Below are 17154 nucleotides of genomic sequence, written 5' to 3'. Positions count from 1 at the left end.
TTAATATAAATCATATTCGTGGCCTCATTGTGTTTTTTTATTATTGATTTTTATTTAATTATTTCATCATGTAATAAATATCTTTTATCTTCATTATCTGTGAACAAACAAACACATTCGTCGTAAAAGAAAGAGAAATATAACATTTTTTAAAGAAAAATTAAATAATATTTCATACCATAATTTCCCGCATGCTTGCCTATATATATAAATCTACCCTGCGGCTTATTTCCCTTTCATCTTAACACACACACACACACACACACACACACATATATATATAAGGGCGAACCGGACGTTCAAACTTGGCCTAAAGGGTTCGCTAGGGTTAGTTTTAATGTTTCTCTCGGAAAGGATTCAAGTTTGAATGCCCATTTGAACCAAAAAATGAGCATATGACTAGCCTGAGTTGGTAGGAAAGCTCATTTTACGATTGTATAAGCTCTTTCAAATTGCATCACACGAATTCTATAACACCACATGACTTTTAGCCCACGTCTGACTATTTCCTTGGAGGAATTGGTTTGTATAAAATGCCGAATTTGTAACGATTGATGGATTCAAGGACGTGACTCCTTACAACGAGAAAGCGCTAAAGCAAGCCGTTGCAAATCAACCAGTTAGCGTTTCCATGGAAGTTCAAGGGAGGGACATCAATTTCTATAAATCAGCAAGTTTTTGTCACTAAAAAAATTCTAAAATACATTAAATCTCCCCCGATATTTTCACGGATTTTCAGTCAGAAGGTGCATCTCTATTTGTACCTGCTATCAGTTTAATTCGTAAATTTCTCCAGATTATATTCAAAGGTAAGTGTGGCAACCAGCTGGACCATGGTGTGGTCATGGTAGGTCATGACACCGAAAATGGGGTCGATTATTGGATAGTCAGGAACTCGTGTGACACAAGTTGGGGGGAAAGGGCTACATAAGGATGGAACATAACATCGCGTCAGCATACAGTATATGTGGCATAGCCATGGAGCTCTCGTGGCTCGTACACGACCAAGACTGGCTCGAATCCTCCCCTCTCGGACCCATCTCCCCCACCACCTGTCCACCACCATCAGTTAGTGACGATTACTATGGATGCCCTGAAAGCACGACTTGCTGCTGCATTTACGAGTTCTACAACTACTGCTTTGCATGGGGCTGTTGCCCTTTAGAAGGTGCTACGCGGTGCGAAGACCGTCACAGTTGCTGCCCGCACTACTATCCAGTGTCCATTGTTCGAGCTGGGACCGCTCAAAGGTATGTCGAAGAAAAGTGAAGCTCTTAATGTTTTCAGTTTTAAATTTATTCTACACCGTAAGAGAACAACTGTCGCAAAATTCAGAATTATCAGAAAATACGACAAAGCTAGAAAATTTGTATAGTTCTGGTTCTTTTCTTGGATATTGAGTGGATTTTTAAATGGAGAGCAGAGCAAGAACAACCCACTTGAGGTGAAAGCGATGAAGCATATTCTTGCAAAACCAACAGGGAAGTTTGGAATCAAGGCAATAACCAGTAGTTCTTGAGCGATGAGAACCTTGAACAGAAGCTGAGGATATGGCAGGAGAAAGACCATCTCCAAATGGAAAATACGGCTCTACGGACAGATATGAAGTTAAAGAATCACAATCTCACCATCTTGTACAGGTACTTCAGTTTTTCATTTACAGATTAAATAATGTAGCTGCTTGGATCAGCTTGAATCCTTCTACTTGTACTGACTAGTTTATGTTACATTGGAATAAGTGGGCTGAGACTTTAATATTTAGAATGAACCATACATAAAACATTAGGATTATTAATTTGGGATAAGATGACAGACACCATATCCTCCACCGGTTCCACCCTACAACTATGTATTATCGTAAGGAAACCCAAAAAACCAAAATCTCTTCTTTGATTTCCGATTAATTAAAAAAACGACGCGAGATTAAATGTGGGCTTTTACTAGTGGAGTTCATTCAGAAAGATAATAATGTTGTTTTGAAAAAAGAAAAGAAAAGAACGATAATTACTGTTGATTGTATAGGGGTTCTATGCATATCATGAATTTGGACCTCAGCATTCTTCCTTCTCTCTGTAATTGTATCCTCGTCCCTGATTCTTTAATTTTTGGAGTTTGATGCTCTCTCAAAACGGGGTCTGATTTGTTGGTGAACCGAATCGTATCATTAAATTACAATACTTCATTATGCAATACATTACACAAAGCAAAAACCCTCCCTCATTGTAATAAAATATGAAAAAAATACATTACACAAGAATTATTTTCTATTAGGCACAGGTGGCCACGCCAATGACAAATTGTGTTCCTAGTGAACAGGACCTCTTTCTTGAGGAGAGTAAAAGTGGGATTCTTAAGAAGAGGAAAAACTACAAATTTTGTCTGTGGCGACTGCCTAAGGAATAGTTGAGGATACAACATTCTAAATCGACAAACAAACCAAAAGATAAACCTGTCTATAGAAACTCAAGGCCTTAATTTATTTACCGGGAATATTAAGGCCTAGAAGTGATTGTCTCTTCGGCAGAAGCTGTTTTCTTCCCATGATAACGCTGCTTCCCAAATGTGAAAGGTACGTATTTATATTTCATCATATGCATTATTTGCCTCTTCATTGTTGAGATGAATAGAATTAGCCAGTAGAAAAGCAGAATTGGCCAAAATACGGGCACATCAAAGGCAATAAAGAACGTCAGCACAAAAACAAAGCAGAAGGCTTTTGTCAGCGAATGCCTGCAATTAAGCAAGTGCATGTAGATAAGCAGATGAGAAGATAAATCTTGAGCAAGAATATCTCCAGTTTTACCACACTTGTCAAACGTTTTGCCTAGAATTTCAGCCACGTTCTAACTCTACACAATTTGACATCAAATCCAGAACTCAAATGGAAGAAAGAGTACAGAGAAAAGGAATTCACTCACTCAACAAAAACTAAAACCGACAGTGTTTACTTGCTCTTTTTCCATGTACTTTTAGTTTCATAAATATGCAATGCAACAACTGCATCAGGATTTTCACAGGTGAAAATAATCTTGAAATATGGAAAATTTTAGAGGCGAAAACAATTCAAAGCATATAAATATAGAGAAATTCAAATAAGGGAGAGCGACCGTCCCAGCTTAAGCAAAGCAAGTCCATGCCCAAGAAATTCAATTTTATTTTAAAGATTCCCTGAAACCCAAACCCAATTAAAGAAACATTATTAATACAGCTGCTGAACATTACACGAAGTAATATATTCAGTTAAGAAGATGTCAAGATCCATTATCAGTTGGCATAACTCAACTTGCTCAAAGACAGGACAGAATCCATGGAAATAATATCTTACAACAATCTCTTTTACCCACACATAACTGGATCATAATATTTTATTAGATTCTAAAAAAAGATGTCGTCTAACCAGAACTTGAACTCGGGAAGACGGCGTATGAAGGGGCGGAACTCGTCGGAGCCGCGCGTGGGGAGGGTGGGTCCATCAGCCAGCTGGTGGATCTCGGGGTCCACCTGCGGCGACAAAAAGGCAATCAGCAGCTGCAGGATGTAAATTCCCAGCCCGTACGTGGTGATGTAGAAACCCTGCACTATGTAGATGCGCAGCGCGTACATGAGAGCAATCGCCGACAGGAAGATCCAACGGTACAGCACGAACGGAGTCGATTTGTCCAACAAATGCTGGTACCGCTGCCACACAGTGTGGCTGAATTGCGTCACGATGGAGGCGGTGGTATTTTCGCCAGCGATTCCTGCTCCGCCACCCATATTCGTAGTATTTTGGTGTTGAAATGAGAGAGATTACAGAGGAAAACTGTAAACGCCGATTCTTTCGGTTTTCGAAACAGTAAAACAGACGGTCTAGATTTGATTGAGTGGCAGTTCCTCATAGTTAGTTGCTTGGTTTTAATTTGGGTCGGGTTAGACAGATACAAATTTCCTAAAACAATTTAATTGTGTATTGCCCAATTCATTGATGTGATTGGATATGCAGTCATATAGTTTATGTGATTTATTATGTCTGGTCTCTTGCCACTGGTCGATAAAGTTATAGTCGCATAGAGTTTATGATCTAAATTAAAAAATTATATTATTATAACGATTGAGTTTTGATTTTTCCAAACCTCTCTTCTAAATTTTTTTTAAAAAAAAAAAAACCTCTCTTCTAAAGGGCACTGAGTTCTTGTTTTATACAATATATTCCTGAAAATGAAATAGATTTCGAGATTTTGAGAACCCCATCAAACTCTTTTCTTTTTTTTGAAAACACCATCAAACTTGATACTCACGGGAAATTTAGGGTCCGCTCCCAGCAACTGTCACTAATCCAGACGCGGGTTTTGAAGTTACCCTGAGCCTGAAATAACAAAGAAGATCGTTAAGAGGGAGCCAGGAGGGTGTCCTGGCGTAGCCCCTCCGACGCTCAAGTCAATGACTGAGGATATATGGGGGGAGCAGCTAAGGGTGCTGCTGAAAACAATATAATGAATGAATAATCATACGCTCAAACCTGGTATTTATAGGAGAATACCTGGGCTCTTGATGGGCTTATCTTCCACTTGGGCTAAAGATGAGCCAGGGATAATAGGATCTTTGATGAGCCTGTCTTCCATAATGGGCCCTAAGATGGGCCTGTCTCCCATGAGGTATCAAAACTCTTTTCTAAACGCAACGATATATTTTCCATACCCAATGGCTCATCATATGGTTATTGCCGACGTACTATTATCATCAAATTTTATACACGGAAGATATGATTAATTCAATAACATGATTTTCAGTCTTCTTAGCACATGCCAGCAAACAAGTGGGCTGTAAAATAATCTTGTTTTGAAACTCACCGTGTTGACTTTATGGCGTGGATGATACATACTACTATCTTGTTATCGTTAACGCGGGTCTAAATCTGTGCCAGTTTTCAAAGTCAACCCTCCAATGCCAAAGTCTCCGCACTGTTTTGCTATATAGAGTTCGATCATTTGAGAATAATCATAAAACCAATCATACCTTCAAATTGATCGCCATGGTTGGAGCACCCGCTTCTTACTCTGGAAATCAACCCCAGGCCCCTGCAAACTCAGGTATCAATTTAATATGCATGTTCTTTGTTCAAGATTTCCAGTTGGATCTGTTTGTGTTATGTTAAGTTTAGCTTCCTGTGTTCTCAAACCAATATTCTACATAAATTTTGGGACTTAAAAATTGATACAGGTACGAACGCCATGGAATCAAAATATGCTCCGCCACCAACTCAGCTCTACGCAACACCAAACGCACCCATTTCGACTCTCTTGCCGTACAACGGAATGAATCCAACACAAGGCCAAGCACCACCACTGCAGCCTCCTGTATCTGCCCCTTCCGGCCCTTACCCAGCGCCATATCCAAATCCTGCACAAACTTTTAACACTAACTACTCCTATCCCACTCCTAATCCACCAACATCCACCCCTTTCGCGGTCAACTCAACCACCCCACCGCAGCCTTTTCCTCCTGTCAGCTCGGTCACTGCACCACCACCCTTTCCTCCTTTCTCCACCACCACTCCGGCGGCCAATCCTTATCAACCATCTTCAACGGCCCCTTCACCTTACCCTACCAATCTTTATCAACCATCTTCAACGGCCCATTCACCTTACCCTGCCAATCCTTATCACCCATCTTCAACGGACCCTTCACCTTACCCTGCCAATCCATCCAATACAACAGCACCTTATCCCACTTATTCATCTGCACCGGGTCCATTTCCTACTTACCCGGTAAACCCAGGGCAAACTGCGCCACCTGCCCATCCTTCGACAGGATATCCTCCACAGCCTAGCAGTCTTCAGCCCCCAGGTGCTTATCCTCCAGGTACATTTGCAACATCTCAACTATGTTTCATGTATTAATTGTATTCACCAAGGATCATCTAAAAAAAATTGGAAAATCCATGTACTCTGGCAACAAGAGGCGGTGCAAAGAATTTGTGCAGTGTCAACGATTCAGGCTCGGGGCAAAGCCATGTTTTCGTGAATATACATATATATAATACAAAATATTCATAAAACTGATTTTTTTTATAAAAAAAAACATGTAGAGGTAGGGTGGCAATCATCCCTGCCCTTATCATTTCGCAACAATTTGGAAACCAAGAAACTAACCAAATGATAGTGGAAAGACGACATAGAACATTAAATTTTTTTTAAAAGAACATATGAATTTTTAAATTGTCTATTGAAAAACTATAAACTTTGAACTTGAGGGAAGCTAATGGCAATCTTATGCTTGTTCTGTCTTGCAGGTCAGTTTCCACCCCAAGGGAATCAAACAATCCAAGCACCATATCCCCCTGGTATTAACCCAGCCAGTCAGTACCCACCTCAAGCGAATCCGACAAGCCAACCACCATATTCCATGGGTAGTAACCCAATGCCACCACCCAGCACTGGTCACTACCCAATTCCTCCACCCGCTGGAGGCGCATACCCACCACCACAATATTAATCAGGATCATAAGAATGATGAATTTTAATCTGAATCCACGGCAAAAATTCGTGTTATATTGATTTGTATCCAAAATTTTTATTTGAGCATGTTATTGTATGACATTTAAACGTTTTTCAATACAAGAAAACTTTTCGTTTGATTTTCTTAGCATAAACTTTCAAATGTGTGAAAAAGATGCCCCATCTATCATTCGTGTTGGGTCTTACTTCGGGGCATATTTGAAAACACCCAAACATCCATTAACACAAAGTGCTTCGTATTGTGTATACATAAATTCTTTTGGGGTTTAAATATTTTTAGTCATCCAACAAAGTGATATCCCTTATCTGGATTCACATATCTCGTGCCTATGAATATATTGGAAAGTTGAACGTCATCACATTTGGACATACATTCAAATTATTAGTTCCAATTCTAAACCATCAAAGTTTTTATTTCTTTAGTAAAAAGTAAACACACGATAGTCAACATTAGTAAGCTGCTCAATTTTAGAACGTTATTTATACTCTGGAAGATAACCTTTTGTATTCCAAGTTCCTGGATATTTTTTTGTTGGGCATTATCTTCTATTTGATTGAAGATCAAGGTTATTATTGAAGAAAGTTTTAGCTATCTCGATCCATACCTGAGGCTTATTAATAAATTATCGAAGAAAGATTTTATCTTTGAAGAGGAATTTTAAATGCTTGGTTTGAATTATCTCTTTGAATAGGAGGGTATGCGTAAAAGTAAGAAACAACGAATTGTAGAACATTTGGCAGTATAATCTTTGCACTTCGACGGTAATTTACAAATAAGATGATCGTATATCGCTCATTTACCTTGATGATAAGATTTTCGAAATGGATGGAACTATGAATAATCAAGCACATTCAGCATGCTGATATAAACAACTGATCAGAAACTCACAAACAGTTTGAATCATGGAATCTAAGGCCTAATATACTGTGTTAGGTGGAATGATAACAAGAGTTCATAGCTTTTGTACCTCATATTATACCTAAGAAGTAAGAACCATTATCAAGAGTTGCCGTATATATCAAGATTCAACAAACATTCAATTAGCTCAATCCTAGAGTCTGAAGATCATAGAATGGAATTTAACATCAAAGTGAATAAATACACTGAACTAGAATGCAAACTTACCGGACCAATTGTTTTAATTCCCCACAGCTACTCTACCCGAGTTCCTTCCAACATTATTCCGGCCTCTGCCACCAAAGCTTGACCATCTCCTGAGCGCGCAAGCCACCAAGCTCCTCCCTGAAAAAGCCCCTAACCTCGTCTTAAAGGACATGGATCTCCCTGTACTGCTAGACGCAATGTTGACATCCCTATGTCCTCTATCAGTTGGAGGAAAATCAGCACCACCAATTTCTTGCTCGCTGCCACCGGCTTCGGGCAATTCGGGCTCGATGGTATCCAAGGTCACTGCAAGTGAACCTCTACTGGCTCGCAACCAATCTGCTCCCTCAGAGGTCACCCCTCTGCACTTCTTAACCTTCACCTTTACAAGGTTAGGGCATCCACCAGCGAGTGCTTCCATGCCATGATCTGAGACAGGACAGCTCTTGATGCACAACTTCTTCAAGGCAGTACATTTTTCAGCAATGCAATAAATCTCAGCATCTCCAACAGTTTCACTCCCACAAAGTGCTAATCTTTCCAGATTCCCGCAATTTGTTGCCAACTTTGCTAAACTCAAATGTGTAGGATTCACGCCAATCAAAACCAGCTCCAGCAGATTCGGGCAGTGAGTAGCAATCGCAATTAATCCATCATCACCTATTCTATTTGTTTTCCATCCATCGATGTGGAGCTTCCGAAGCAACTTACATTTCTCAGCAATGCTCGCAAGTCCAAAATTAGTACACTCCGGGGTTTTCACCAAATGCAATACTTCGAGATTCACACAATTCGATATAGCAGAAAGGCCAAGATCACTTACCTGAAGCCTCTCCAGATGAAGCTCTACAAGCCAAATTATCCTATCCGCAATAATTTCAAGCACCTTATCCCAATCCCCGGAACACCTAAACAACTTCAAACTCCTTAAATTTTTTGCCCCAACGATCAACTGCCCGAAACACTGCCCATTGTAAAGATCCTTCAAACAAATAACTCTCAAAGATCCAGAAGCTTTTCCCGGCCGAATGGGCTCGGCTGCAGCTCCATCAGTAATACCACGCAACCGCTTCACTGACAATTCCTCTAGAAGCCCACAATTTTCAAGCAAAGCATTCATTCCTTTTGCTCCAAAACTGCAAGACCCACAAGAAAATTTCTGCAGATTCTTACAGTTCTTAGCGAAAGTGGCCATCCCATCGTCAGTGAGTTCGCGGCAGGCGCGAAGCTTCAATCTTGTGAGGTTCGTGCACTTTAGGGAGATCTGAACCAACGTATGGTCGCCAATGCTGACAGATCTGCGATCACATTTTAGAGCAAGCTTAGTTACCGCATCGAAACGAAGGAACAATCGAGGTATAAAATCGGTAAGCCCGGACTGCGCATTGAGCGACAGACGGTGGCGACTCTGCCCCTCGATTCTCAGCCAGCGGCGACACACCAGAGACAAGCGCTTCCGGTCACCGGAAGAAAGTGACTGGAAAATATACGCCAAGCACTCTTCAGGGAGATCCAACGTGTAGTCGTATCCATCGATGAAGTTACATAGGAGGGTAGAGGCAGAGTCAGGGCCCTTGGCAACCTGCACCGCCACCGCCGATGAGGAGATCATAGCCGCGGCGGGGTGGGAAGATATGGGCTTCGAGGTGGAAGCTGATTGGCCCATCTGCTACGGAGGTGCAGTCTTACGATTCCACCTTCTCGGGAGGCTAATTTATTATTATTATTATTTTGAAAATACAGAAGCTGATTTGTTTTTGTTCTTCTCTTTGAAAGTTGAATCTTTACCTGTGTAGTCTGGTACGAGAAAATTACTATGATTTGAGGAAAAGAGGGTTTTTTTTTTTTTTATGAAAAAACATTTGGATTGTCTTAACGTTAATGAATTATAGGATAAGATAGTCATATTTAATTTGGGATTTCGAATTGAGGTATGGAAAACGTGAATGGCATGCTAAGAAATGATAGAGCAGAATTTGAATTAATGGCATTAATTTTCTAATAAAATATGCAATTTAATTTAAGTTATTAAATATCTCTTTTTCGCTTAAATTTGTTTGTATTATGTCACTTTAAATCTTAATGAATAATGACCTGAAATAATGTGAGAATGGCGAGTTACAGTGACAATATATGGTATAACGTAAGTAATATATGAATTGGTAAACCGAATATTCAGACAAGTGATGCCACTTAAAATTGATAATGCCTGCCTGCTTCATCAAATGAGTGAGTTTGTGAGACCCGATTACCAAAACTTGTTAATGGCTACAAACTTATCAAAGGTATGCTTAGCTTGTTACATGTAAATTCAATAATTTCAGCTGGCGTTTTTTCTCCCATGCATCCATTAATTTTACCCATTTAATCACACACATATATACTTATACATTTTGTGATAGGTACGTTTTTCCCACATAAGGGATTAACAAATTAATCGGGACAACAATTAGCTGTAGTTAGTAAAACAAGATTCGATCGATTTCATATTATCATTCTGATTTCGAGATTTCAATTTGCTGATATACACATATTCAAAAAATTGTGTTCAACTTCATGTAAGATCCTTTTTTAAATGATTGATTTTAGAAATAATTTTATTTTAAGATATTAAGATTGGCAAGCTCCATATTTATTTTTATTGGACATTTTATCGAAAATTATGATTGATCAAAAGAAATTAATTCTCTATCTTATAAAAAAATATGAAAATATGTGATATATTAATAAAACAAGCACAAAAAACATCTTTTGAGTTGAAAATATAGAAATAATGCGTATATTAAGATGAAATAAAAATAGCAATCAATATATTTTGTAATTTTTAGTTATGTTTTATTTTATATTTATTGATAATTTTTTAGTATTTTTTTTTGGAAATATGTAGTTTTTGACAATCTAATTTAAGAATTGAGAGTTTGAAAACATATAGAGAGCAATCGATAAATTTAGTAAAAATATTATTGGCCGTTGACTTATGCAGCTATTGGGCCTCTAATTTATATATCATTAATTAGTTACGCTGGTCTTCGTTAATTCTGTCATTTTCACGTTTCTAAATAATTTATTTACCTGAAGAAATGTATGCCTAAAAAGTTTCGGACACATATTATTTGTTACGGTAAACTTACTTGGATGTTGCAATTTATCATTGATACGAATATTTTATAAGTGGATTTTTTGTGAGACGGTCTCACGAATATTTATCTGTAAGACGGATCAACCCTACCGATATTCCCAATAAAAAGTAATACTCTTAGCATAAAAAATAATATTTTTTCATGGATAGCTCAAATAATAGATTTGTCTCATAAAATACGATCTATGATACAATCTCATATAAGTTTTTTTGACATATTATATGTGTCTCTTGCTATTTCTTGCGTGGCCCATTCACATGAGGGCCTAAGCCCACTCTACTTACATCTCTCGTGGCTCCCTATCCGATCGTTACCCATTTTATATTAAATATCTACATAGAGGATGAAACATACGTGAGGTGATTTTTTTTTTTTTTCTGGAAAATTCATTTATTATAAAAAAAAATGGAAATAATACAAATAAAAAATATTCAAGTAATTTGAAATCATGATAGACAGTGACAGTAAATAAGAGGCTAAAAGTCATATTTTACTCTATAAAAAATATGCAAAATTCTGAAATATTGATACAAAAAATTCTAAACAAATCACCTTAAAATTCGAGCAAAAAATAACCTTATTCTAACAACATTCCTGTAGCAAGGGCATATTTGTTTCAAACACCAACCAAAACTTATTAATCATATCGCAGCAAGTGGATTTTCTAATTTAACTCGTGTAATTTGATTTAAAACCAACCAACCGATATGTATTGTATATATTCAAAGTATGACTCTTGAAATATGTATTTTTGAAGTACTGAAATTTATAAACAAATAGTAAGAATATATAATTCAAAGAATATATAATTAAACATTCCTGATTCATGATATTAATGATTTCTGTCTCACACTTAATTTAGAGGATTAAAATATTAGAATTTAATTGAGCTATGTATAAATGTGTCGAAGGTGACGAGTAATTAAATACCGACCAAGGTTAGGTGATATAAGTCTCACAATCATCCTTTAATTTTTTCTTTTTGTAAATAAATTATATTTTTGATATTAAATAACTTCAACATATTCCAATGATTCGACCCACATTTATGTAGTCTTTTCAACCTCTATAAAAATTGATTCTTCATTTTTTACTTTATATTTTGACAACAATAAACATACAATTTTTTTTATAAAAAACATAAAATAAATATATTAATAAAATACTTAAAATACGAAAACTATATTATCGATCTGGGGACAAGAGGTGGATTTGATACCTATCCTGGGCCGTCACAATGGGCCAATCTGTTGTGGTCCAGTAATATGACGGGCTTGTCCTTCAACAATCAGGATTCAATAGAGGTCCTCGGTGTTGGGTATTAAATTGAATATTTAATTAGATCAAATGTTAATAATACCCGGCAGCTTTAATATCTCGCATCAGGTTGGTTTCACCTTGCTATCCCTAATCAGTATGATTTATCTTATAGGGACAAATCCAATCACGTCTGAATGTTTTTAAATTTTAAGTTGTTCTCGAGTACGATATCTTGAGATATAAATATAAAAATAAAGAATAAAATTAGACACATAAATATACACGAAAAACCCTTAAAATTATTAGATAAAACACTATAGAAAAGAAGAAAAGGTTTCACTATAATAATTTATGAGTTACAACTTGAAACATAAATCTTTTAATATTGCAGAAAAATATCTCACAAATATTATAGAAATAATAAGAAGAAGAAAAAACTCAAGAATAAGATGAATTGTTTGAGAACGATGATAAGTGTAAAACGAAGCACTTATTTATAGATGTATGACTCTGCATGAGCAAAAGAAAATTTTGCACGTTATATCAATTGGTAGCAAAATTTGAAAATCAATGTTCCACTAACCTAATAAATAATGAACAAGTTCTCATTGTGTCTTACTGTCATCCTCATTCCTGTTGACATTTTAGGCAGCTACTGAATCGAAGAATGATTACCCCACGACTCCTTTATCATTTGGAATCCGTCGTTCATATATACAATTTAGATACAAATCTTTTTTATCCCGAGATTTTCAATATTTCAAACGTGTTTTTCAACAAAACAAACACAAAACAAAACATTTTGATTAGACTTGTGCTTATCATGCATCTAATGAAATTGACAAAAGAGTATGTCTCTTGTGAGACGGTCTCACGAATCTTTATCAGTGAGACGGGTCGACCCTACCGATAGTCACAATAAAAAGCAATATTCTTAGCATAAAAAGTAATATTTTTCATAGATGACCCAAATAAAATATTTGTCTCACAAAATACGACCCGTAAAACTATCTCACACAAATTTTTGCTTTTACAAAATCTTTGTGTCATCGGATACAAATAATTTCAATAAAAGAGTCAATACTATAATAAAAACGAATGTATTTATACACATATTGCTTGCTCATACAATTGAGTTTAGAGTAGGTCTCAAATGAGATCGTTTCATAGATCTTAATATGTGAGACGAGCCAACTCTACTCATATTCATAATAAAGAGTAACACTCTTAGCATAAAAAGTAATATTTTTTCATAGATGACCCAAATAAAAGATCTATCTCACAAATACGACCTGTGAGACCGTCTCACGTAAATTTTTGCTTGTCAAAGATATGCAAGCATAACGTATTTAATATTCAATTCAAAAGTCGAGAAATCAAGATTATATTCTGAGAATGAATAGGCACGGACTGAGGTTTGTCTGTCCGAGGGGGAAAAAGCCCCGTGTGCGATCTGAATCGTCTTCCATATTTTACCAGGTGTTTTTCTTTTTGTGGTGGAACATAAATGTTTGAAATTAAAGTATATTTGAGATTGTGTTTGTAGTCCTGATTGTATCTACATAATATAAATATATAAACCTAAAATGATTGTGGTGGGACCACTCAACCCAAGATTCCACTCCAGATTCCTGTGAGGATATCTATTCGGTTTATTTATAGTGCGTGACCGTTTGTGCCAAAATTACGATTATTTTTTTTAAAATATAAGTATCGTGATATTCATACTATAAATTTTTGAAGATAACACAAAAATTAGGCTAGAGTGAGCCAAATATGTTAAATTAGTAGTCCCTGATGCCCAATTTCTTTTCGTATATTATTCTAATAATTTATACAATCATAAAAGATACTTACATGTTTGTACACAGTATTAATGAACTACAATTGAATTTAATTAACGTAATATGTAACCTCGAGAATTTAATAATAATCAGCATAGAATAATTTTAATTAGTAGTGTGCAGAATAGCCTGCTAAAGGTTAATGATCAGAAGAAGAATAGGGGTTTTTCTTTTTTACGCGAATATTATAAATTAGAATATAATTAAAATTCTCATTTTAAACAAATGAAGTTTAGAAATGGGCTCCAACTCCAAGCGGCCTGCCTATAAATTCACGAGGAGAATCCCACTTCAACCAACCCTCGCTCGCCTTCCGTAAACAGAAGAAAATAAATATACAAAAGAAACGGCGGTGGTTCGCTTAAGAGAAGGAGAGCGGCGAAGAGAGAATGGGTGGTTGGGCTATAGCGGTGCACGGCGGCGCTGGTGTCGACCCAAACCTGCCCCTTGAACGTCAGGAACAGGCCAAACTATTGCTCACTCGTTGCCTGAATCTCGGAATCTTCGCTCTTCGCTCTTCTCTCCGTGCCATCGATGTCGTCGAACTCGTCGTCAGTCGTCTATATGTTTTCTCCGTTTTCATTCTTTTACCCCACCATTATATATATATATATATATATATATATATATATATATATATATATATATATATATATTTGTGACAGAAACGTAAATTCGTGAAATTATGTGTAGCTTTTGGGGGGGATAAGATCCTCTGCTGTGGGGGAATCCACAGCAGAGGGTGCTGTGGACATTTAGTCCATAGCACAACTCAAAAAAAAAAATTTATTTTTTTAAAAAAATTGGTATTTTTATATTTTAATTATTTTTAAATTAAAATTATATTTTTTAATTTAAAATATGTGATTAATAATTCAATTTAAATTTACAATTTTATCGTGTTACAAATATATATTGTGGTAGTAAAATGACGTCTCTCTTATTATTTTTTCTTTTATAATTTTTTCAACTCTTTTTAAAAAAATTGTTAATAAAAATTTAATTTTTTTATTACAAATATGTAATTCTGAACGAACAAGAAAAAATGACAGTATATTTAGTTTTTTTTAATATTATAATTCTTTTTAAAAACAACTATTTTTTTATCTTGTTAATTTTCTAAATTAAATTTTGTTACAAATATGTTGTTTAATAAAATTTTAACTACTAAATAAAAAATTAACAAGATTAAAAAAAAGAAAAAATAGTTTTTTTAAAAAAATTATAATATTAAAAAAATTGAATGTACACATATTTGTAACAAAAAAGTAAAATTTTTTAACATTTTTTTAAAAAAAGAGTTGAAAAATTTATATAAAAAAAATAATAATAAGAGAGACATTATTTTACCACCACAATATATATTTGTAACCAAAGATAAAATTGTAACTTTAAATTGGATTATTAATCACATATTTTAAAATAAAAATATAATTTTAATTTAAAAATAATTAAAATATAAAAATATCAATTTTTTTTTTTAATATATATTTGTAACCAAAGATAAAATTGTAACTTTAAATTGGATTATTAATCACATATTTTAAAATAAAAATATAATTTTAATTTAAAAATAATTAAAATATAAAAATATCAATTTTTTTAAAAAAAAAAAAATTAGTAGTGTTATGGACTAAATGTCCACAGCTGACAGCACCCACTGCTGTGGATTCCCCCACAGCAGAGGATCTTTATCCCTTTTGGGGAGATTCACTACCGTAACTTGTGTGTGCATAGGTACGAGAACTGGAAAGCGATCCCCTGTTCAACTCGGGCCGTGGATCTGCGCTGACTGAGAAAGGGACGGTGGAGATGGAAGCCAGCATCATGGATGGGGCTGGGAGGCGATGCGGCGCCGTTTCGGGCGTCACCACAGTGAAGAATCCCATCTCCCTCGCTCGACTTGTGATGGAGAAGTCACCCCATTCCTATCTTGCTTTCTCTGGCGCTGAAGAATTCGCCAAACAACAGGTAATATTTGCCAACCAACCAGGTTATTCAAAAATAACCGTCATTTTACGAACAAAATTTAAATTTATAAACAGAAATCTTGGAAGCGTCGCTTCTTTTCCTATTTTTATGCATACAGTTCCATTATGTATCAACATCTGGATTTTATTTCCATATTATATATTTTCGGTATTCATTTCTGAGCCCAGAATTCGTGCGCGAAGACATGTAAAAGATTCACGAAGATCCCAGCCGCCAGCAATGTCATTTTTCCAACACGTGTGGGGTATTAAAATATATATATTTTATTGTTTTAGGGCGTGGAAATGTTGGACAATGATTATTTTATCACGGAAGACAACGTTTGCATGCTCAAATTGGCAAAAGAAGCCGACACAATCATGGTAAGTAGAATCATTGTACGTGTCTCCCTCTATACATATTCTATATACAAATAGCTAAAAGATTATTAATAAGAATAAAATTCACACACATACCCCAGATGAATCATAAGGTCTAGCATTTTTTGCGATTTTTATTTTTTTACGTAAATCGGTCGGTCGAATCACAACCAACACTACAAATTAATTTCATAATATGTTGTTCGATTTCATCAATTAGCTAATGCTATTATACTTGTGTAACAGTTCGATTACAGGATTCCCACAATTGGGTCGGAATCCTGCAGCGCCGTGGTGGACAATCCACCCCTAACAATGAACGGACTTCCAATCAGCATATACGCCCCCGAGACGGTCGGATGTGTTGTGGTGGATTTTCAAGGACGGTGTGCCGCTGCCACCTCCACCGGTGGACTGATGAACAAAATGATGGGTCGGATAGGTGATTCGCCCTTGATCGGTGCGGGCACCTATGCCTGTGAGCTGTGCGGCGTCTCGTGCACGGGGGAAGGTGAGGCGATCATACGGGGTACCCTGGCTCGTGATGTGGCGGCGCTGATGGAGTACAAGGAGCTTAGCCTCCAGGAGGCGGAGGATTATGTGATAAAGAAGAGGCTGGATGAGGGAAAGGCTGGTCTGATTGCGGTGTCTAGTGGGGAAGTGGCTTGTGGGTTTAATTCGGTGGGGATGTTTAGGGGATTTGCCACTGAGAATGGGTTCATGGAAGTTGATGTTTGGTAGCTAGGGCACTAGATGTCTCTAGATGTATTGTTGGTTTATGGGTATGTTACGTTTCGTAATAATTCTATTGCACACTTTCAAATTAATTTATAGATATAACCCTAATAGAACTTTCTAACTACTACAACTGTAATAATAATTATCATTATAATAATAAATGAATTTGGTTTATAACAATATTTTTTAATATAAAAAATTAAGGAACATTAATGAAAT

At 36.2% G+C, this 17154-nt stretch overlaps 4 protein-coding genes across 4 annotated transcripts; 2 read left to right on the top strand and 2 right to left on the bottom strand.

Annotated features, from left to right (window-relative positions):
- Positions 1-2201: 2201 nt before the first annotated feature.
- Positions 2202-3896, bottom strand: LOC140815837 (protein RER1A-like). Its single transcript, XM_073174812.1, has 2 exons — positions 3398-3896; positions 2202-2730 (listed from the first exon to the last, which is right to left on the bottom strand). Exons 1-2 carry the CDS (start codon positions 3754-3756, stop codon positions 2493-2495), a joined length of 597 nt encoding a protein of 198 aa, XP_073030913.1. The 5' UTR covers positions 3757-3896; the 3' UTR covers positions 2202-2492.
- Positions 2520-9419, bottom strand: LOC140815834 (F-box protein At1g47056-like). Its single transcript, XM_073174809.1, has 2 exons — positions 7624-9419; positions 2520-2730 (listed from the first exon to the last, which is right to left on the bottom strand). Exon 1 carries the CDS (start codon positions 9266-9268, stop codon positions 7637-7639), a length of 1632 nt encoding a protein of 543 aa, XP_073030910.1. The 5' UTR covers positions 9269-9419; the 3' UTR covers positions 2520-2730; positions 7624-7636.
- Positions 4899-6616, top strand: LOC140815836 (uncharacterized). Its single transcript, XM_073174811.1, has 3 exons — positions 4899-5069; positions 5200-5841; positions 6272-6616. Exons 1-3 carry the CDS (start codon positions 5012-5014, stop codon positions 6472-6474), a joined length of 903 nt encoding a protein of 300 aa, XP_073030912.1. The 5' UTR covers positions 4899-5011; the 3' UTR covers positions 6475-6616.
- Positions 9420-14125: 4706 nt separating the features above from the next.
- On the top strand, positions 14126-16949 carry LOC140816493 (probable isoaspartyl peptidase/L-asparaginase 2). Its single transcript, XM_073175816.1, has 4 exons — positions 14126-14397; positions 15584-15817; positions 16114-16200; positions 16444-16949. Exons 1-4 carry the CDS (start codon positions 14236-14238, stop codon positions 16936-16938), a joined length of 978 nt encoding a protein of 325 aa, XP_073031917.1. The 5' UTR covers positions 14126-14235; the 3' UTR covers positions 16939-16949.
- The last annotated feature ends 205 nt before the right edge of the window (positions 16950-17154 follow it).

Source organism: Primulina eburnea, chromosome 16 (assembly GCF_022965805.1).
Source record: "Primulina eburnea isolate SZY01 chromosome 16, ASM2296580v1, whole genome shotgun sequence".
NCBI lineage: Eukaryota > Viridiplantae > Streptophyta > Magnoliopsida > Lamiales > Gesneriaceae > Primulina > Primulina eburnea.
This window is presented reverse-complemented; position numbering and strand designations above follow the sequence as displayed.

Coding starts and splice junctions, on each gene's coding strand:
- LOC140815837 (XM_073174812.1), bottom strand. CDS start 3,756: ATGGGTGGCGGAGCAGGAATCGCTGGCGAAAATACCACCGCCTCCATC. Junction 2,731..3,397: donor CTTCCCGAGTTCAAGTTCTG/GTTAGACGACAT, acceptor GCTTAATTGCAG/GCATTCGCTGACAAAAGCCT.
- LOC140815836 (XM_073174811.1), top strand. CDS start 5,012: ATGGTTGGAGCACCCGCTTCTTACTCTGGAAATCAACCCCAGGCCCCT. Junction 5,070..5,199: donor CCAGGCCCCTGCAAACTCAG/GTATCAATTTAA, acceptor AAATTGATACAG/GTACGAACGCCATGGAATCA. Junction 5,842..6,271: donor CCCAGGTGCTTATCCTCCAG/GTACATTTGCAA, acceptor TCTGTCTTGCAG/GTCAGTTTCCACCCCAAGGG.
- LOC140815834 (XM_073174809.1), bottom strand. CDS start 9,268: ATGGGCCAATCAGCTTCCACCTCGAAGCCCATATCTTCCCACCCCGCC.
- LOC140816493 (XM_073175816.1), top strand. CDS start 14,236: ATGGGTGGTTGGGCTATAGCGGTGCACGGCGGCGCTGGTGTCGACCCA. Junction 15,818..16,113: donor AAGAATTCGCCAAACAACAG/GTAATATTTGCC, acceptor TTATTGTTTTAG/GGCGTGGAAATGTTGGACAA. Junction 16,201..16,443: donor AAGAAGCCGACACAATCATG/GTAAGTAGAATC, acceptor CTTGTGTAACAG/TTCGATTACAGGATTCCCAC.